This window comes from Schistocerca serialis, chromosome 4, assembly GCF_023864345.2.
Source record: "Schistocerca serialis cubense isolate TAMUIC-IGC-003099 chromosome 4, iqSchSeri2.2, whole genome shotgun sequence".
NCBI classification, from domain to species: domain Eukaryota; kingdom Metazoa; phylum Arthropoda; class Insecta; order Orthoptera; family Acrididae; genus Schistocerca; species Schistocerca serialis.
The window spans coordinates 900,899,666-900,922,828 of record NC_064641.1 but is presented as its reverse complement, the minus strand read 5'-3'; the positions used below and the strand labels follow the sequence as shown (position 1 = coordinate 900,922,828).

The following is a 23,163-nucleotide window of genomic DNA, read 5'->3' as shown; positions in this document are numbered from 1 at the left end:
GCGGTTTATGTCGCCAAGTTGCTCATTTATGGCATGCGCATTGGTCAACACTTCCCCATAATAAATTGCGGGAAGTGAAAGCCCTTCCTTGCGCTTGGACCTCTTCCTCCCGAACGCGTCGTCGGGAGGAGGTAATTTTAGCTAGACTCCGGATAGGGCACTGTCTTTTTAGTCATCGACATCTTTTAAGCGGTGATCCTCCCCCACTCTTTCCCCACTGCTCTCAGCTGTGGACGGTCAGACACCTTTTAATTGAATGCCCCTATTTTAATCCGTTACGCTCCCGTCTACAGCTATCGCCTGATCTATCGTCGATTTTAGCAGATGACACGCGCTCAGCTGACTGCGTTCTACAGTTTATTAGTGACAGTGAAATGACGTCAGTCATTTGAAGCTTTTTTTGGGGGACAACCAACCCCTTTCTATAGTGGATTTTTAAGCATTCCTTCTGCCTTTAGTTTCTCCAATTTTATGACTTTGTTCCCATTGCTGCTGATTTTAAATTTCGTTTTTTTCCTGTTTTCTACGTCACGGGTTGGGCGCTAATGACCATAGAAGTTTTGCGCCCTAAAACCACAAAAAAAAAGTCACAGCCGTGAGCATCGTCTAATCCTCGAGCAGCTGTGTGTAGTTATGTGATTTTCACTGACAAGTTATTTAAGCGTTCTCGGCGTACTGCCTCTTAGTCAGTCAGTCGTTTGATTAAACAACGTGGGTTTTTGGGTCGTCCACCCATTATGGGTTGTCTGGGATCCGTTTGTTTGGTTCCACAGACTCTGCTGTCAGCGTCGGTGGAATTTTGGTACAAGTGCTGAGTGGAACCTTGGTGCAAGTGTGGAGCGGGTTCGAGGGTAAGAATAGGGCCGTGGTACTCCTGCCTGTCGTAAGAGGTGACTAAAAGGAGTCTCAAATGTTTCCGCCTTTAATGTGATGGTCCCCATTGTGGTTTGACCTTCATTTTTCCAAATTCAACAGAAGTACGAGGCTTTTGGGGAATGACACCTTACGTGGTGCACCATCAGTCCTCTGTGCCCTAAGACCTTGGTACACTTTATCGCCTTGGCGTCGTAACTGCACCCTCCATCCCTTATTTTGAGCATACACACCTGATGGGTTGCGTAAGTTACACCATTAGTGCATCACCATCTGCACCCACGATTACTATGGACTTCCCATGGCACCCAAAATCCAGCACGGTAGCCAGCCCGTTGTGGTGGTGGTGTCGTCATGTACCCTCTAGGTTGTAGCCCCCTGACAGGGATCATACTGCCAATGCCTGAGCTGCCACCTCCCCACGTAAGCCAAGGAGTCGATGCCCGTCTCTCTGGGGCATCGGGACTCCCGGCAACGGCCATCCTGCCAGGTGGCCTTTGCAGTGGCTGGGTGGCGCCCGTGGAGAGCCCCTGGTCGGAGTGGGTGGCATCGGGGCGGATGCCCCGCAATGAAGCGGGTGAAATCTTAATCCGGTGGTCGCACGACCACCAACGTCTCTAAGCGTGGTAAGGTGCAATTAAATGCTGTGACATATAACCTCAACTCGCTCCCTTCCCTAGCCACGCCATGGGAGGGACGTATGGCTGCAGACAGACAGGAGCCGTACTCACCACGATACCTTGTGTGCAGCAGAACTGATAGGGATTCGTTTTTGCGGACTAAGCCTCTCTTCTTTGTGAACAATCTCGAAGATAAGTTTGGAGAAGTGGCGTCTCTTTCCAAATTGAGGAGCTGATACAAGCAGCTTCATCTGCACAGTCACAGGCATTACTCGCCTGTGAGAAGCTCGGTGACATCCCCGTTAACGCCACTCCCCGTAAGTTCTTAAATTTGGTCTAGGGGATTATCTTTCATGAAGATCTTCTGCTACAGTCTGATGACGAGCTACGGGGGAACCTGGCACGACAAGGTGTGCACTTTGTCCGTCGTGTCTTTAGGGGGCCCATGAATAATAGGGCCCCTACCTTATCTTCATCCTGGTCTTTGAGGGTGACTGCTTACCTGAGAAAGTCAAGTCATGACCTACTGGTGCGATGTAAAGCCCTATGTCCCGCCCCCTATGCGATGCTTCCAGTGCTGAAAGTTCAGACACATGTCCTCCAGATGCACTGCCAGCCCCAAGTGTCGAGACTGTGGACAACCTTTGCATCCCAATGCTCCATGTGCTCCGCCTCCCACCTGCATTAACTTTGGGGAGCATCATTCCCCCTCCTCACCAGATTGTGCAGTCTACCAACGAGAGGGGAAGATACAAGAAATTAAGACCCTGGACCGTTTAAGTTACCAAGATGCAAAGAAGAAGCTAGAATGACTCAACCCCACACCTATGTTGAGGAGTTATGCTACTGTAACACTGCTGCCACTAGTTCCTGCAAAGACTCCCTTCCCAGTTGGACCACAGAGCAATCACTGGGAAGGGCCACTCTCTTTTCCACTACTCCCGAGAACACCCAGTTTTGGAGCAATGCGCCCCGATCAACCGGGGACGTCAGTCAGTCCCCACCTCTCAGCCGGAGAAGCGACAGTCCTCTCCGGCTACTAAGCCGGAGAAGCGACAGCCTCCTCTGGCCTCACTCATTCGGAAGGGGTCCCTTGGGGGAATCCCTTCCAAGGACTTTACCAGTGTCTCACAAGACACTAGCCAGTGGCTCTTCCTCTGTTCCTCCCAAAGAGAAGAGAGAGAAAAGGAAGCTCTCTAAGAAGACTAAGGACCCAGTGGTTCCTGCGCCACCGCTTCCTGTCAGCTCTGAGGATGCCGGAATGCTGATGGAGTAAACGTACAAAGCCATACATCCCACTGGATGTATCAAACGAAATCATGGAGAATAAAGAATATTCGATTACAGTCATAAGACGTCAAGGTGAACATATGTAATATTTATATGTCACAATATTGGACTGACCTCGATAAAATTACCCATTACACGGCGAACAAGCAATTAACTCAAGAAAAAGTGAATAAATTCTCCTATCCGGGTGCATAAATTACATTACCTCTAATTACGTCGTGATTGATTCGTGAATGGAGTTTTTGATTGAAATCGAATGGGGTAGATTAATCTGATAAAATGACGTGCATTAGGTAATCGTACAGCTGAAATTAAAGTGAATGTATCTTCTATATTGAGAAACGAATAAGGAAGTGAAATAAAACAGAACAGAGAAAACAGTGGAATGGTAATGGACTGTAACTAACTTATTTGTGTTTATCACTAGTTATGCAAATTTCAAACACAAATTTAACAACAAATTAAAATCTTTGTCGACTTTACAACACACTTCAGGTGTTTAATTAAACGTTCGTCAGTAAGGTAGGAAAAGTATTGTGCAGAGCAAAGTATTTAAGATCAGATTTCATATTTGCATCTCAGTGCCTAATTACACTGCCACTCATTAAAATTGTGACACCATGCAGGTGACTAGATAACGAAGGTTTACTTACTGTGCGCGTACACTGTACCACCATTTTTCTATACTGTAAGATAATTCCTATCGTATATTCATCATATTCCAAGAATTGAATCTCAAGCATACACATGTAACATTCAAATGGATACTGACTATCATATTTTGAAAGAAACAATCCGCACAGCATGTATAATACTTTTTATTAAAAAATCACGACCGGTTTCGCGTCGTTAGAAAACGCATCCTCACGTGATCGGTACAAATAATAAGTAAAAATTCTTTTACAAGAAATCCTTAACAATGGTGTAAAGAATAAATGGATGCTGAAAAGCAGTATTACGGAGTTGGTCTTGAAGAGTAGGCCTACTCCCAAAGAATCTCTTTAACAAGTCATTGGCGAAATGTAACTACCTTAGAGCCACCTCCCACCATTCCCATTTAAGTTGTAAACAAAAAGCGCACTAAAAGCCGTAGTCCATATTTAAAATGAAATATAGATAAAACTAAACGAGCCAAATGAAGCTGTAGGCTAGTAATGCAACCGAGACAACTTGTATGAACCTAGTAAACGCGAAGAGCTTTACCGCAACTTAAAATAAAATGGTTATCATATTGTCCAATGTGACAGGATGATAGAATTTGTAGATAACTATCAGTTTATCCAAATAAACGGCACGATACCCGTTATGCTTGTGATGATATTAATGGTTCATGAGTACATTGGAGCTGATTTCGTGCTATAAAGGATCGAGGGCGGCCACGGCCGTAACCCAGATGCGCCTCGGGGGGAACTGAGCTCGCATGACAATTACACGTACGTAACTCCATGCTACACTGCTGGCCATTAAAATTGCTACACCACGAAGATGACGTGCTACAGACGCGAAATTTAACCGACAGGAAGAAGATACAGTGATATGAAAATGATTAGCTTTTCCTTCACACAGGATTGGCGCCCGTGGCGACACCTACAACGTGCTGACGTGAGAAAAGTTTCCAACCGATTTCTCATACACAAACAGCAGTTGACCGGCGTTTCCTGGTGAAACGTGGTTGGGGATGTCTCGTGTAAGGATGAGAAATACACACCATCACGTTTCCGACTTTGATAAAGGTCGGATTGTGGCCTATCGCGATTGCTGTTTAGCATATCACGACATTGCTGCTCGCGTTGTTCGAGATCCAATGACTGTTAGCAGAATATGGAATCGGTGGGTTCAGGAGGGTAATACGGAACGCCGTGCTGGATCCCAAAGGCCTCGTATCACTAGCAGTCGAGATGACAGGCATCTTATTCGTATCGCTCTAACGGATCCACTAGCTGTCGAGATGACAGGCATCTTGTCCGCATCGCTGTAACGGATCGTGCAGCCTGGTCTCGATCCCTGAGTCAGCAGATGGGGACGTTTGCGAGACAACAACCATCTGAAAGACAGTTCGACGACGTTTGCAGCAGTATGGACTGTCAGCTCGGAGACCATGGATGCGGTAACCCTTGACGCTGCATCACAGACAGGAGGGCCTGCGACGGTGTACTCGACGACGAACCTGGGTGCACGAATGGCAAAACGTCATTTTTTCGGATGAATCCGGGTTATGTTTACAGCATCATTATGGTCGCATCCGTGTTTGGCGACATCGCGGTGAACGTTGGAAGCGTGATTTCGTCACCGCCATACACCACGGCGTATCACCTGGCGTGATGGTATGGGGTGCCATTGTTTACACGTCTCGGTCACCTCTTGTTCGCATTGACGGCACTTTGAACAGTGGACGTTACATTTCAGATGTGTTACGACCCGTGGCTCTACCCTTCATTCGATCCCTGCGAAACCCTACATTTCAGCGGGATTATGCACGACCGCATCCTCTCTGGATGCAGAAAATGTTCGACTGCTGCCCTGGCCAGCACATTCTCCAGATCTCTCACCAATTGAAAACCTCTGGTCAATGGTGGCCAAGCAACTGGCTCGTGACAATACGCCAGTCACTACTCGTGATGAACTGTGGTATCGTGCTGAAGCTGCATGGGCAGCTGTAGCTGTACACGCCATCCAAGCTCTGTTTGAGTCAATGCCCAGGCGTCTCAAGGCTGTTATTACGGTCAGAGGTGGTTGTTCTGGGTACTGATTTCTCAGGATCTATGCACCCAAATTGTCCGAAAATGTAATCACATGTCAGTTTTAGTATGATATATTTGTCCAAGGTATACCCGTTTATCATCTGCATTTCTTCTTGGTGTAGCAGTTTTAATGGCCATTAGTGTACATCATAGGGATAACCAGGAGGGATGTGCCAGTCTCGTAGGACCACGTGACCTATTGTTTTAGCGGATTAGCGATCTGAAGTATTTGTTCGCCAGTCAAACACCTACTCTATCTAGCTACGTCAGTGTAGAACGGGGAATAAGCGGTGTAGTGTTACCTCGTTGAAATAATGGTTCAGTAAATACGAGGAGCGTTCAGTTAGTAATGCAACACATTTGTTTCGACCAATTTCGGTCGAAAAATCGCAAAATTTGCTACGGGACATCGTGGAATGTCTCCGGTTCGGCCCCTAGAGTTTCATAAAGTTTCGATAGGTAGCGGCGCTATACGTAACCTTCAAAATGGTGTCCCTAACGAAGGTGCATTCCAGACAGGGAGCTCTCATTGAGTTTCTTTCGGTGGAAAACCACAGCATCGCCGATATTCGTAGGCGGCTGCAGAATGTCTACGGAGAGCTGGCAGTAAACAAAAGAGTGTTGAGTTGTTGGCCGAGGTGTCTGTCATCATCGCAACAGGTTCGGGCAGACCTGTGCACCTCACGCGCGCTGACCGGCTGTACACGTATGTGACTCCTGCGATGTTGGAACATGCTGACACTCTCATTCTTAGGTGACCGCCAGATCACCGTCAAACTCCTCGCTGTACAACCAGAAATATCTGTTGGTACTGCTGACACACTCCTCCAACACTTTTGGAGTACTCAAAAGTGTGTGCCAGCTGGGTTCCCCGCTGCCTAACAGAGGATCATAAAGAGAAACGACGGACCATCTGTGTGGAATTACTTGCGTATTCCCGAGAAAATTTTTTGTCAGACATACTGACAGGCGATGAAACATGGGTTTATCACTTCGAACGGGAAACAAAATTTCAATCCACGGATTGGCGCCATACCACCTTTCCTCTGAAAAAAACTTCAAAGCCGCACACCCAGCCGGTGAAGTCACGGCGACGGCCTTTTTTTATTCTGAAGGTGTTGCTCTGTTTGATGTCCTCCCTCGCGATGCAAAGATAAACTCTCCCTCATCCATCCTCCAGACAGGGTATCCCACCTTCCGAATTCCATCTGTTTACTCCAGTGAAATATGCACTCCGCGGGAAGTAGTACATGGATATGCGGAGATTATTTGTGCTGCAAGATGTTGACTCCTACGTCGACCAACGGAGTGGTACCATGCGGGCACACGAACTCTCCTAGTAAGGTGGGGAAAGGCCGTCGACAAAACGGTGATTATGTTGAAAAATACTATTTTGCAGCCCAAAGATATGGGAATAATATGGCGTGTTGGAATCCTTAATGAAACCAACTTGCTTTCAGAAAAAAAATGTACATACAGGAAAACGTCAATTTAGGTGCTTCAACTTCTTCTGCACGTGTTGCAGGTTCCTATAGATGGCAGAGTCCTAGCGAACCACCAAAAGTACGTCTACGCGAGACATTAGTTACAAGCAACGCGCTGAAATTGAATTCTTCATTGCGGAAGAAGAAACGGTGCTGAGCGTCCATAAACGCTTGTGTACTGTGTATGGCAATGATGCAGTTGTTAGTGGTACTTTTGGGCGTTGGGTTCAGAGAACTGAAACGACAGGAAGTGGAGAAACTGAGCTCCAAATTAGGTTGGACAGCAGAATCTCATACACTCAATTTCCCGGATTAGCAGCTCCCGAACTTCCACCTGTTTGGGCCAATCAGTGACTTTCTACGTGGGATACATTTTGAACATGTTGACAACGTAACTCATGCAGTGAAAACGTGGCTACGAGCACAGAACAACGGCTTTTAAGAAACGGGGAATACATGTTCTTACGCAACGCTAGCATGAGACTAAAGACGCAACGGAGGGTAAGTACAAGAAAAGTACATGTAAATGAAATGTTGATAGATATTGCCACCGAATTTTAACTTATGAGAATAAACGCATTCTGTGAAAAAACTGTGGTGTATTATTCATTGAACGACGCTCGTATATCAGTTTTTCAAAAATTTGGATCATGGTGGTACACTGACCTGTAGCGTATCTTGAGCTATATATGTGGTTCATAGATGATGATTTATGAGTTCAACAAGCAGACAATTGCGATGACAAGATGACAAATGTAGTTATAGTTATCGCACGTACTCCACACATATTTGATTTCTATGACGGTTTGTGTACGCCATTTTTGTGGCGTCATGGGTATGGACATTTCTATTATTTACGTGCGAGTTTCCTATGTTCTACGGTTCCACACCCTCATCAATACAGAAGTAGTATGGCTTGCACGAGCTGATGCACAACAGAACGATAAACCAATTTCTCAATGACCTGCATTGTGTCCCCCCCCCCCCCCCCCAAAAAAAAAGGTTCAAATGGCTCTGAGCACTATGGTACACAATTTTTTTTTTTCACTAGCTGCTTATATTTTATGACCCACCGTCTAATTTCTTATGGTGGGTCGTATATTGCCACTTAGCCTCTGTGTCTGGGTCCGGGGTCCGCAGTGACTGAAAGTATCACCACACCGGCTCCCGTCCCCACTCACACCGTTGCCCATGTCCCGCCACGTGGAGGCGGGCTCTGTTTAGATCCATTTGATATCTTTTTTTGTGCAGCATTAGAAAAACTTATAACTAATACAAAATCAAGTAATATATTAATAAACAAAACGAAATTAAATATTTAGAAAGAAGGAAGGAAGAGAACTGAATGGAGAAGTTATGGGTGTAATATTCCCCGTCACCTGGTTGTGGGCGGCGGCCCGGGTCTTGGAATGACCCTCAAGACGCTGGCCGTTGCTCACCATGCCTTTAACATCTACCATCCTAAAAACTACCTTAACTAGAAGAGATTAGGGTACGTTAAAGCTAGAAACTAAGACTAAGACCTCCATGTCCAGCCTGCTAAACTATTTACGATATACAATAGAGAGGTAACTGATTTTGTGCTTGGCTCAAAGTTGCTAATGAAAGGGTACTCGTGGTAAAAGTAATAAGGTAATGACGCTAACGGTTTGTGTTGAGCCTACAAGGCTCCTAGTAGAGTACATCAGGCGCAAGCACCTCCCGGCCCCGCCGACAACACGACCTGAACGGTGGTTTTCCCCGATCTACCATAGGTATCCGTCGGGTTGGGCTCAAAAGAGAGGAACCACAATTAAGATCCTTCCATCCAGGACGTGCGCCGCCTCTTACCAGGGGGTCGTAGGTCCCTTGAAGAGGTGCCCAACTTTAAGCTTCAGATGAGAGGTTCTTAGTATAGTGGAGGTTGAGGTATAGGCTGTGTAGGTTGGTTGTACAAACAGTTCACACTGAGCCAATGAGACTTACAATGATACGTGGTGTGGCAGTTAGCACCTTCCGGCCCCGCCAGCAACACAGCCTGAGCGGTGGTTTTCCCCGATCTACCATAGGTATCCGTCGGGTTGGGCTCAAAAGAGAGGGACCACAGTCAAGATCCTTCCATACAGACTGTGCGCTGCCTCTTTACGGAAGGCGTAGGTCCCTTGAAGAGGTACCTAGCTTTAAGCTCTTATTGGACATGCAGATGCTGTTAACTATTTATATATAAGGTGCAATCTGTTTTTAGGATTGTGTGTGACTTGTGCACCTCTTGTCGGTTGTTCCACTCTGTTCTTTGAATTTGACTTGGTTGACACTATGGATCATCCGCGCTGGACGCTTCAATATCTGTGTTGGTGCCCTGGTCTGTATCTGTTTCTTCTTCATCACTCGTGGTGCTAATCATATCTGTGTCCCCCTGGGCATCGTGACGTCTGTTTGGACCGACTTGCCTTCGGTAGGGTCTGTTGCGCAAGTATTCTATTTGTTGGATCTTCGAAATTTCGTCTGTTAGTTTGTTGAGTTCAGTCCACATTTCCGGGTCGCGTATTATGGCATGTAGTTCGTTCTGTGTGTTCAGGCGATTTATGTGTACTGTGTGTCTTATGTTCGTGCGTTGTCCGCAGAAGAAGACAGTATGTTCAGGGGAATCGTCTTCCCCGCATGTGCATCTATTAGTCTGCTGCAGACTCACCCGGTACAGGTGCGTGGGATAAGGGCCATGTCCTGTGCGGAAATGTACCATACCGCGGCTGGGATCAATATGTTTTAGTTTTAGTCTTTCCCGGATGTCAGGGAAGAAGTTGTATACACGGCGGCCCTTATCGCTGTTAGCCCACTCGCTCTGCCAGGTATCCACTCGCCATGCTTTGAGTTGGCGTGTTGTCTCAATCGGTACCCCAGTGATCTGCCGAACCTGGTCTATTCTCCCTATCCTAAGTCAGTACATTGCTGCGCGGTAGCTGATGGTGATATCTATGGGGAAAATTCCCGTGACGACACATAGTGCGTCATTTGATGTCGTGTTGAATGCCCCTGTTAGTCGAAGTAGAACACTTCTTTCGCCTCGACGTACAATGGTTCTGTTGGTTGAGAGAGTTAACCTGTGGGCCCACGTACTGGCAGCAAAGCATAGTACTGACTCGAAGAGAGTGCAATGGTATGTTCGTGTCACCGACAGGGGTAGTCTCAATTGTTCCGAATTTAGCCTAGCTAGTTTGTGTAGTATCTTTTCTGCTTTGTTTGTGCATATTCGCATGTGTTCGTGGAAGTTCAATCGTTCATCAATGTATACTCCTAGATAGCGTGTGACTGCTAGTCTTTTTATGTTTGTGTCCCCGATTTTGACTATTGGGTTCCTGCGCAGGATACCCTTTAGCAATGTATAAGTTGTTTTGTTTCCTGCTACCTTTAATTTATTATCTGTGCACCATTGGGTTATTGTCCTAAGTGTTCCATTGGCTCTGTCTTCTAGCTGGGCACGGTTATTTGCTGAAACTACGACGAGTAGATCATCAGCATAAGCGACAGCTCCATCTGTCAAGATGTGCTCCTCTAGTAACTGTAGGAGCGGTTCTATAACTATGTCCCAGAAGATGGGGCCGCAGATCGACCCTTGTGGACAGCCTTTTCTAATTCGTTTAATCACTTTCTGGTTGTCCATTTGCCAAACGACCGTTCTGTCTCTGCAGTAGTCCATGAAACTATTATACAGAGACTCCGGTACCTGCAGGTGTCTGAGCCTCTTGAACAAGGGCGGCCACCAGAGGTTGTCGAAGGCACCTGAGATGTCTACCATAATTGCAAGTGTGTATTTGGATGGTGTGTCGTGTACTATTTGGAGTGCTCTGTTAATTGCGTCGTCTATAGATTTCCCTTCCCTGAAGCCGTATTGGTGTGGTGTCAGTCCCCGTAGTGTTCGGTGTGCTTGTAGTCTTTTGCAGAGTAGATTTTCTTGTACTTTACCGAGTGTATTGATAAGGAAAATTGATCTGTATGACTTGGGGTCTGATGGGTCTTTGTCTGGAGCCTTTTTGATGATAACCGCCTTCGAGGTCTTCCACACTGCAGGCACTCGGCTGAGCCTTAATGCATCGTTTAACAACGTTGTGAGAAACGGGGTGATCTGCGGTGCAATTTGTTTCAGTACCTCAGAGTGGATACCATCCGGTCCAGGCGCCTTTTTGGTTTTGAGTTCTGAGATCGCTGTCGCCACTTCTTCCTGCGCAAATGGACAGGTGACGGTTGGTGTGGTGTATAATGTGTCTACTTCGCGTCTCAGTGCTGTCTCAGTGGTGTGTCTGTGTCTGCGATGTTGTCGGGCAGGGGTTTGCTCAGCAGGAACTCCGCTGTGCGTCTCCAGCCCTTAGTCATCTCACCATCCTCCTGTCGCAGCGTTCCCAGAACCAGTGGGCTCTTAATTTTCTCTGTCACGATTTTGTATGGTTCCCCCCAAATGTTTAGTTGTGTTTGTGCTGCTACATGGCTGTTCCAATGGTCTTTCCTGGTCTTATTCAGCTCAAGTTTATATTTATCCTTGGCAAGCCGGTAGTCGTGTAGTCGTAATTGTCTTTCTCTATCTGAAATTGCTCGTTGGTAAAGTTTACGTTTACGTTTTGAGTCTTGTTTGAGTCGTGTTAATTGTGTAGTCCAAGGAATATTTTGGTGTTTTGTCATTCTTTGTGTGGGTATGCAGGTGTTCTGTGTGTGTGTGTGATGATATCTGTCAGCATGTGTGCTCTGTAATCAACACTGCCGGTGATGTCTTGCGGTATGTGCTCATGTATTTTTTGTCTGACCCTGTCCCAGTCTGTTTTGTCAAATAATAGTCTTTTTGGTAGTGTTTCTGTGTTGACGTTTGGTGTGCCACTTAAGGTTAGTGTGATGATGTTGTGGTCGCTAGCAGTGAGCTGGTCATGTACGGTCCAGTCTCGTACGTGGTTGATGGCGGCATTATTAACGAGGGTGATGTCTATGTTTGATGAATGACCGTTGTGTCCGATGTGAGTCGGGTGATGTCCTTCCTTGTTGAGTACGTGTAGTCTGTTTTCTTGGATGATGTCATTTATTATTCTACCTTTGTTATCAGTTCATTCTGAATGCCACAGGGTTGATCTGGCATTTATGTCTGCACAGATGAGAAGTTTTTTGTTGCCAGCGTATTCCGCAACATCTCTGATAAGGTCTGCGTATGGTTTGATGCAATGACAGAATTGGGCGTACAGCGACGCGATGATCCAAGTATCCCCCTTGTGTGTGACTTCAACTGTAACTAGGTGCTCGGAACAGAGTTCTGTAATTTTGACTGGATGTATTTCTTTGTTTAGGATTATGACAGATGCCATGCAGCCTGTCCCCTCCGCAACTGTCACCGCACTTGGAGGGAAGTTGTGGATATGCCCTTGTCTAGTGTAGGGCTCCTGTATGCACAGAATGTCACTTTTTAGTTCACGTAGGACCCGTGGGAGCTTCGAATTTACAAGTATACTCCGCATAGCATTAATCTGTGCTATTAGCAGTTTGGGTGTTTAACTATGGCGTAGCACTTGCTGCCAGTTTGACTGTAATCGAAGTATGTTCTCCCATGAGCCCTTACGTGATCCTTGTAAAGCTTGTCCATATCGAATGGTTCCTCCCTGCGGGCGCACACCTGCATGAGCAGGTCTAGTAGGCTGTCTGGATCTTTTGGGATGTTCTCCGTTTTGAGAATCAGTCTATCGGTTTGCTCTGATGTACGGAAACAAACAGATTGGCCGTACGGGTGTAGGGTGCAGATGAGCATCCGCTGTGCCGTCTCTAAACCACAGCATCGCCGATATTCGTAGGCGGCTGCAGAATGTCTACGGAGAGCTGGCAGTAAACAAAAGAGTGTTGAGTTGTTGGCCGAGGCGTCTATCGTCATCGCAACAGGTTCGGGCAGACCTGTGCACCTCACGCGCGCTGACCGGCTGTACACGTATGTGACTCCTGCGATGTTGGAACATGCTGACACTCTCATTCTTAGGTGACCGCCACATCACCGTCAAACTCCTCGCTGTACAACCAGAAATATCTGTTGGTACTGCTGACACACTCCTCCAACAGTCTTGGAGTACTCAAAAGTGTGTGCCAGCTGGGTACATGTAAATGAAATGTTGATACACTCCTCGAAATTGAAATAAGAACAACGTGAATTCATTGTCCCAGGAAGGGGAAACTTTATTGACACATTCCTGGGGTCAGATACATCACATGATCACACTGACAGAACCACAGCCACATAGACACAGGCAACAGAGCATGCACAATGTCGGCACTAGTACAGTGTATATCCACCTTTCGCAGCAATGCAGGCTGCTATTCTCCCATGGAGACGATCGTAGAGATGCTGGATGTAGTCCTGTGGAACGGCTTGCCATGCCATTTCCACCTGGCGCCTCAGTTGGACCAGCGTTCGTGCTGGACGTGCAGACCGCGTGAGACGACGCTTCATCCAGTCCCAAACATGCTCAATGGGGGACAGATCCGGAGATCTTGCTGGCCAGGGTAGTTGACTTACACCTTCTAGAGCACGTTGGGTGGCACGGGATACATGCGGACGTGCATTGTCCTGTTGGAACAGCAAGTTCCCTTGCCGGTCTAGGAATGGTAGAACGATGGGTTCGATGACGGTTTGGATGTACCGTGCACTATTCGGTGTCCCCTCGACGATCACCAGTGGTGTACGGCCAGTGTAGGAGATCGCTCCCCACACCATGATGCCGGGTGTTGGCCCTGTGTGCCTCGGTCGTATGCAGTCCTGATTGTGGCGCTCACCTGCACGGCGCCAAACACGCATACGACCATCATTGGCACCAAGGCAGAAGCGACTCTCATCGCTGAAGACGACACGACTCCATTCGTCCCTCCATTCACGCCTGTCGCGACACCACTGGAGGCGGGCTGCACGATGTTGGGGCGTGAGCGGAAGACGGCCTAACGGTGTGCGGGACCGTAGCCCAGCTTCATGGAGACGGTTGCGAATGGTCCTCGCCGATACCCCAGGAGCAACAGTGTCCCTAATTTGCTGGGAAGCGGCGGTGCGGTCCCCTACGGCACTGCGTAGGATCCTACGGTCTTGGCGTGCATCCGTGCGTCGCTGCGGTCCGGTCCCAGGTCGACGGGCACGTGCACCTTCCGCCGACCACTGGCGACAACATCGATGTACTGTGGAGACCTCACGCCCCACGTGTTGAGCAATTCGGCGGTACGTCCACACGGCCTCCCGCATACCCACTATACGCCGTCGCTCAAAGTCCGTCAACTGCACATACGGTTCACGTCCACGCTGTCGCGGCATGCTACCAGTGTTAAAGACTGCGATGGAGCTCCGTATGCCACGGCAAACTGGCTGACACTGACGGCGGCGGTGCACAAATGCTGCGCAGCTAGCGCCATTCGACGGCCAACACCGCGGTTCCTGGTGTGTCCGCTGTGCCGTGCGTGTGATCATTGCTTGTACAGCCCTCTCGCAGTGTCCGGAGCAAGTATGGTGGGTCTGACACACCGGTGTCAATATGTTCTTTTTTCCATTTCCAGGAGTGTAGATATTGCCACCGAATTTTAACTTATGAGAATAAACGCATTCTGTGAAAAAGAGAAACGACGGACCATCTGTGTGGAATTACTTGCGTATTCCCGAGAAAATTTTTTGTCAGACATACTGACAGGCGATGAAACATGGGTTTATCACTTCGAACGGGAAACAAAATTTCAATCCACGGATTGGCGCCATACCACCTTTCCTCTGAAAAAAACTTCAAAGCCGCACACCCAGCCGGTGAAGTCACGGCGACGGCCTTTTTTTATTCTGAAGGTGTTGCTCTGTTTGATGTCCTCCCTCGCGATGCAAAGATAAACTCTCCCTCATCCATCCTCCAGACAGGGTATCCCACAATCCGAATTCCATCTGTTTACTCCAGTGAAATATGCACTCCGCGGGAAGTAGTACATGGATATGCGGAGATTATTTGTGCTGCAAGATGTTGACTCCTACGTCGACCAACGGAGTGGTACCATGCGGGCACACGAACTCTCCTAGTAAGGTGGGGAAAGGCCGTCGACAAAACGGTGATTATGTTGAAAAATACTATTTTGCAGCCCAAAGATATGGGAATAATATGGCGTGTTGGAATCCTTAATGAAACCAACTTGCTTTCAGAAAAAAAAATGTACATACAGGAAAACGTCAATTTAGGTGCTTCAACTTCTTCTGCACGTGTTGCAGGTTCCTATAGATGGCAGAGTCCTAGCGAACCACCAAAAGTACGTCTACGCGAGACATTAGTTACAAGCAACGCACTGAAATTGAATTCTTCATTGCGGAAGAAGAAACGGTGCTGAGCGTCCATAAACGCTTGTGTACTGTGTATGGCAATGATGCAGTTGTTAGTGGTACTTTTGGGCGTTGGGTTAAGAGAACTGAAACGACAGGAAGTGGAGAAACTGAGCTCCAAATTAGGTTGGACAGCAGAATCTCATACACTCAATTTCCCGAATTAGCAGCTCCCGAACTTCCACCTGTTTGGGCCAATCAGTGACTTTCTGCGTGGGATACATTTTGAACATGTTGACAACGTAACTCATGCAGTGAAAACGTGGCTACGAGCACTGAACAACGGCTTTTAAGAAACAGGGAATACATGTTCTTACGCAACGCTAGCATGAGACTAAAGACGCAACGGAGGGTAAGTACAAGAAAAGTACATGTAAATGAAATGTTGATAGATATTGCCACCGAATTTTAACTTATGAGAATAAACGCATTCTGTGAAAAAACTGTGGTGTATTATTCATTGAACGACGCTCGTATATCAGTTTTTCAAAAATTTGGATCATGGTGGTACACTGACCTGTAGCGTATCTTGAGCTATATATGTGGTTCATAGATGATGATTTATGAGTTCAATAAGCAGACGATTGCGATGACATGATGACAAATGTAGTTATAGTTATCGGACGTACTCCACACATATTTGATTTCTATGACGGTTTGTGTACGCCATTTTTGGGCATCATGGGTATGGACATATCTATTATTTCCGTGCGAGTTTCCTATGTGTGGTGTCACCGCCAGACACCACACTTGCTAGGTGGTAGTTTTAAATCGGCCGCGGTCCTTTAGTACATGTCGGACCCGCGTGTCGCCACTGGCAGTGATCGCAGACCGAGCGCCACCACAAGGCAGGTCTCGAGAGACGGACTAGCACTCGCCCCAGTTGTACGGACGACTTTGCTAGCGACTACACTGACGAAGGCTCGCTCCTTTGCCGAGCAGATAGTTAGAATAGCCTTCAGCTAAGTCCATGGCTACGACCTAGCAATGCGCCATTAGCCTTACATAGCAACTGATACTTATCATATAAAGCATGTCTCATCAAGAACGATGTATACAACAAGGATGGATTAAAGTTAAGTATTCCAGCAGCTATGTACTTTTCTTTATAGCATTCATTACGTATCCTGTTTCAGACCTCACGCCATCCTTCGTGTGTTTATAGCGTGCATTGCGGTCCCCTCAAATCACACTGTGTCGGCACTTCTGTCGACACATCACTATGTTCTATGGTTCCACACCCTCATCAATACAGAAGTGGTATGGCTTGCACGAGCTGATGAACAACAGAACGATAAACCAGTTTCTCAATGACCTGCATTCTGTCCCCCTCCCCCCCCCCCCCCCCAAAAAAAAGGTTCAAATGGCTCTGAGCACTATGGTACATCTGAGGTCATCAGTCCCCTCATCAGTCCCCTAGGACTTAGAACTACTTAAACCTAACTAACGTAAGGACATCACACACATCCATGCCGGAGGCAGGATTCGAACCTGCGACCGTAGCGGTCGCGCAGTTCCAGACTGAAGCGCCTAGAACCGCTCGGCCACACCAGCCGGCTCATTCTGTCCCGTTTGAGCTTACTTATAGTACATGGTGATACTTCAGGAGTTACTTTCCACTCTCCAATTAATTTCAATGACCTTTACTTACCATTTGGGTTTAACACCAACGTTCCCCATAAGACTATGAGAACACTATAGGATCTACGTAGAAGCCTTATTATACTATTTTATGCTGATGGAATAACGCTAGCCAGACCGTCTACAGTCCATTGCTTAACTGACCGCATAACTGCTGCTGACTGCTCGAAGCTGTGTGTTCTACAATACGTTACATATCAGGACCAATCCATACAACTAACATTCTGTAACCAGTGATGTTACTAAAATCAGTAACGCTCTTTAGCATTACGAAAGAGGGACAGGATGCCACCCAGGGCATCTACACGACAAAGTGCTGCGTTGTGGCATGTACAGATAGTGGCCACCCACTCGGCAAATGGCGTCGAGTTGACGTCTGCTATTGAGTAAGCAACCATCATGGCGACCGGAGAAGCACTGTCTCAGTCACCATCTTCTGGTTGCAGTCAGTAGCACCAGTCAGCATCGTTCCACAAGACTCCTTGCCATTTGATCCTGTATTTAGCACCGATGGGCATGAGGGTCTAACGAAGATCCTAACTGGTACTGCCCACTTTCTGACTCCTACCACTGGCAACACTATCCAGAAATCATGGATAGGCCAGACTTTGCTCCCTGGATGACACTGTCTTTGCCATAAGCCACTGCCGGACTGGTCAGCTCTCTCACTCAGATGTCATTTGACAGTGAGGCATCACCATCAGCGCCAGATGCCGTCGGATGCCCGGTCAGCGACAAAGTTCTGCTCCAAGCCACTCTGAGTTATTTACCGCTGTGGTTGCGATCCGGACGATACACTACCACTAAGGAACATGGATTCGTCGCCCAGCCTGCCCGCAGGATACGGAACTAGAGCATCATTGTACCATCATTTACGGTATGAAAAGTGTATGGTTTCGACATCAACTTCGCTGGACCTTTTGTTCTCCCCACTTGACGATCTGCAAACTCGGGTCAAAGAGATTGAAGCCCACAACTGTTCCCACCCTCCAACATGGCTGACACTATCTCTGCCGACACCATTATACTGGTATAGAGTTGCTAGTTATGCTCCGAGTTGGAGTTTACGTACATCATTGTTCTCTACATGAGAATTCAGGCTTCTTTAGAAAATGCTGTTGATGAAATCTTCTCAGACTGTCAACCGAGTCGTGATTCTAGTAGTCGGAATATTTCGATGACTTTAGGGTCTGTTGGTTGTCTTACAGCCGCTGAAGAGCATACGTTCTGTAGAAGGTCCAACTGGTGGGCCAGTCACGTGCCTCCAGAAGAGATTTCTTGGCCGTTGTGGAGGATAGGGTAGAGGGTTTTTCTGGGGGCTTCACATCCTGGTTTATTCCTCCCACTGTCTTTGCCTCTTTGACATCACAGTGGTCATATCGTATTTTTATATAAATGCCACATCCAACACGGAGCACAACTGGGATTTGACGTTAGCAAAAATACGTCAATGACGCTATAAAGTTAAGAACCAGAGGGAGCTAGTGTAATAAATAGCACCTGGGTTCGAGGCGTAGAACACCCTCCACTCTACCCTCCATCACCAGTAGCGACATCTCTTCTGGCGACACCGATTGGTACCAACCGCCTTGTCCCTCTGCAGAGGAGTCTCTGATCCTGCAGCTACAAATGAATTAAATGAACCTCTAACCGACACTTCGCCTGAGGATAATGACTAGGAAGCCTGTCGAAACACGCCGATAGAAAGACGCCTCATCACCTCTGGTGACCCAAGAAGATATCATTATATAAGTTTGCACGCTTTTGAAGCTCTTGCCTTTGATGATAAAATCTTCTGGTTCGTTACGATGCGGCATATTCCTCTTAGTCGGCCAGTGTGGGCGAGCGGTTCTAGTCGCTACAGTCTGGAACTGCCCGACCGCTACATGGATGTGTGTGATGTCCTTAGGTTAGTTAGGTTTAAGTAGTTCTAAGTTCTAGGGGACTGATGACCTCATAAGTTAAGTGCTCAGAGCCATTTGAACCATATTCCTCTTCATCTTTCTTCACTGCTCCAAGTGCCAATCGCTCTGCTGGGATCTTCTTCAAGATTGGATTGGTGCACCTGTATGGCTGAACCCATCCAGGGGCACCAATGAAATTCTGAAGAAGATGTCAGTAGAGAGATCGAAACTTCGAGCACTGAAGAAGTTGAAGAGGAATATGGAGCAGCCTAATGACTTAGCAGATTTTATCATCAGATTCCGCCACTTTCCTCTATGTTGAGATTTTCATAAACATCAGTGCACCGGTACTTAAAAAGAACTGTGAGAACTCGTGCGCTGCAGCCTTTACTGCAGAGTGGCGCAAGTACCTGCGTAGGCCCTCCTGGCGGGGTCGCCAATGTGGCGGAGGTCCGGCAGCGGCCCCGGCGGCGGCTGCAGCGGCTGCGCCGGGTTGGCGGCGTGCGGCGCCAGGTGCGACAGGTAGAGGAAGAGCGGCCGCGAGGCGTCGTGGCGCGCTATGACGCGCTCCGCCTCTTCGCTGAAGGCGTCGGTCGAGTAGTGGCCCGCGCTGTCATAGTCCACCTCCAACCCGCGGCGCATGTCGTAGCCTCTGAACGGCGAGAACTGTGGCACACATAACACTGTCTCAGTTCGTGGTGTCCTCAACAGCACAAATTTTCTGAATGATGAGAATCTGCGGCAGTGGCAGCTATTGGTTTGAATGAAATATCTCTCAATACGTACATCCGGCTCTGTAGACGAGCTGTTTTTTTTCCGTTTTCTGCACACTGTTTCGACGACCGGCCCAATCGTCTTCTTCGGGTGCCACGCGTTGTGGTGTTACCTGTACTCGTCGCCTGGACTCCGACCAGACTGTGACCTATTGTTGGTATTGCACCGCTGTTTATAGTTGAATGCGCGTTTGCCTCCTGAGGCCCCCTATTTCCTTTGCTTGAAAGGTATTTGCCAAGTTCAAACCAATGTTTCTCTGTCAATACGTGGTCGACATGTATGTGTTGTGGCAGCATGGAACGAAAGAACTTGAGGAGTTTCTGGAATATTTAAATGGTTTTAATTCGAAGATGAAAATTCAAGATCCACCTGCAGAAGACAGCTGGGGTCGGTAGTTGGTGTATTGGGCGTGAAATGCAAACATCAACACGGCTCTACATGCCGAGGAAACCGGAGAGGCAAAAATATCGCTTCATCCAGCGTTGACTACCGAGCGATCGAGCCAAGTGGCGCAGTGAGGATACAGTGTGTACTCGTATTCGACAGGACGACGGTTCAGATTTCCGTGCGGGCATCCACGTTTCGGTTTTCACTGATAATTGCAAATCGTTTAAAGCAAATACCGGGATGGTTCCTTGTGAACGTCACGCGTGCTCTCCTCCCGTACCCTACACCATTCCGAGTCTCTAATGACAACACAGGAGAGGAAGTGTTAAACTATAAACACCCTTCTTCTTTTGCTACAGAAAATGTTGACCGTGAACCAGTTCTTGAGTGGCTGCGTTGTAACGGGTGGTTAGATTACAGTTTAGCCACTCGCGGGGGTCCATTGTTACCTGTAATTACCATACGGCGGCGAAAATTGGTAGATATTCTAATACGTTAATGCGGAACCGAAGTGTGACCACCAGTTCTTAATCTGGCGCTGTAAAGTGTTTGTATGACGGCATGACATCCACGCTTTCGTTGGCAACCCGAGAAGTGAATTAACAGCATGGCTGCGGAGAAGAGACACCGTGTGCTGTTAGTTAAACTGTTTTTTGTGAATGGCAGCAATTACAATGCTGCATTGAGAGAATATCGCTGACTGAAAGGTCTCAGGAGGGGCCCGATATCATTAAATAGTTTAAAGAAGGTGATAACGAAATTCGAAAATATGCGTGAACTTGGTGTGCTACTGGAGGAGGAAGGTGTCCTATCCCGATTAAAGCTACTGACGAAGTTGCTGTTGTAACTGGCCATGCAGTATGTGTCCAGGGTAGTGGTGCTGCTCGTGGGGTGACGTGAGAATCGTCCATCCCATAGTCAAATGTACCGAAAGCTTTGTGGTCTATTTTGCACTGATCCAGATGGTCCAGCAGCTGATACCTCGCGATCCCCAGCAGCGTTCTGAAATTTCTCTTCCGTCTGTGGCACGGATCGAAGTCCATGACGTGTGGCCGGGAAATATTCTGTGGAATGGCGAGGCGCATTGTACACTACATGGTGCAGTGGATACACAGAATTCCCGAATTTCGGGTAATGTTAAACCGCGTGTTGCGGAGGAAGAGCCAATGCACCCGCCGTACGTGACTGATGTGACTGCATTGTATGGATTCTCAAACCCTTTACTCTCGATCCGTTCTTCTTTGAAGACTATACACACAGGGCTGCTGTCAGCTGTACGTGAGGTCTGCACCCCCTTGTACAGCGTGGAAACCGTGGTTTGGAAGGGCGGAACTGTATGAAAACCACTGTTCCCATGCAAGACGTGGCAACACCTTATGTCGCTTTCACAGTGAAAGATCTGCTTAATGTTATCTTCCACGAACGTGTTATCTCCACAGGTTTTCCAGATGCACGGCCTGCGAGATGTCCTGATCTGAACCCATGTTACTTCGGCTCTGGGGATATCTAAATAAACACCATTACCAGGGACACCTTCACGCTCTGCCTGATCTGAAGGACTCTATACAGGATCACGTTGCTCAGATTCCACCGGAACTGCTGTGAAGAACTGTTGATCACATAGTTTTACGGATCTAGCACCTCGCTGACGTCTTCAACAAACTGTGTTGAAATGGTTCATAATAAAATCAAGATATCGCTTTTCTGAATTGTGTGACCTTTTCCACCCACATCATGTCCCTAATCCGTTATATACGGAACGGTTCTATACGTCTGTCTTGCATTCACAACGCCAGATTTCCACCTAGTGCACGAACGCATTATAGAGTATCTACCAAGGTTTGCTGCCATAGAATACGTACAACCCACAGTGAATCTCTGTGAGTAGCTCCACTTTAATTATAACCAACTGGTATATCAAATGAAATTACCCAAGTTGAGCTCCAGGCGAAGAATTACTCAGTGACACTTTTTAAAAGTCGTGGGAGGTAGATTGCACTTTATACTTAAGCCCTTCATGTGTGTGTCTTAGTGTCCCTCTGAACTGATGTGTAATTACTGCTGACACAGGCTGGCAGAGTCACACTGCATACCTTGCTCACTTGCCAAAACTAGCCTTCATTCTTTACAATTTACGGACCAAAACTAAAGTTACTTGGGAGCAAATGTATGCATTAAAGAAGGGAACTGACGTCATTACACATCGTTACCATAGTGCCTTAAGGGGAGCAATACAGTCCGCAGGCCAATAACATGCCTTTCTTCGATGGGCTACTCTCGTGCGTACACCCCGTTGTTCCTTTTTTCTTCATTGTTTTAGGCAAAAATTCTGCAGAGTGTCTGGATGTAAGACGAGTCGCTTTTGGTATTCCAGGTTGGCCTTAAACTGATGACACATAAGGCTAATAATGAATTCAAAAATGGCTCTGAGCACTATGGGACTCAACTGCTGTGGTCATAAGTCCACTAGAACTTAGAACTACTTAAACCTAACTAACCTAAGGACGTCACACAACACCCAGTCATCACGAGGCAGAGAAAATCCCTGACCCCGCCGGGAATCGAACCCGGGAACCCGGGCGCGGGAAGCGAGAACGCTACCGCACGACCACGAGCGGGCGCACCACAGGAAATAACAGACTCTGAACGCGGAATGGTAGTTGGAGTTAGGCGCATTGAACACTCCATTTCCAAAATCGTTAGGGAATTAAATATCCCGAGATGCATAGTGTCATGTGCGTGCCGAGAATACCAAATTTTAGGCATTATTTCTCATCACGGATAACACTCACTTAACAACCGAGAACAGCGGTGTTTTCAGTGCTAACAGGCAAGCAACGAAACCACTGAAATGAATCTGGGACGTACGGCTAACGTGTCCGTTAGGAAAGTGCGGCGAAATTCGGCGTTATTGCCCTCGCTGACAGCACGACGTCACCTGCAGCGCCTTTCCTGGGCTCATGGCCGTATTGGTTGGACCCTAGGCGACTGGAAAACCGTGGCCTGGTCACACGAGTCCAGATTTCAGCTGTTGAGAGCTGATGGTAGGATTCGAGTGTGGCGCGGATGCCACGAAGGCATGGACCGAGGTTGTCAAGCCGGCCGCTGTGGACGAGCGGT

General features: G+C 47.5%; 1 protein-coding gene across 1 annotated transcript in view; it reads right to left on the bottom strand.

Moving 5' to 3' along the window:
• The window catches only part of LOC126474832 (arylsulfatase B-like), a 367,147-nt gene that overhangs the window by 202,780 nt on the left and 141,204 nt on the right, over positions 1-23,163 (bottom strand). Inside the window, exon 4 of the mRNA XM_050102309.1 lies at positions 19,293-19,548. Within this exon, the coding sequence (XP_049958266.1) occupies positions 19,293-19,548 (256 nt within the window). The remainder of the gene's footprint in view (positions 1-19,292; positions 19,549-23,163) is intronic.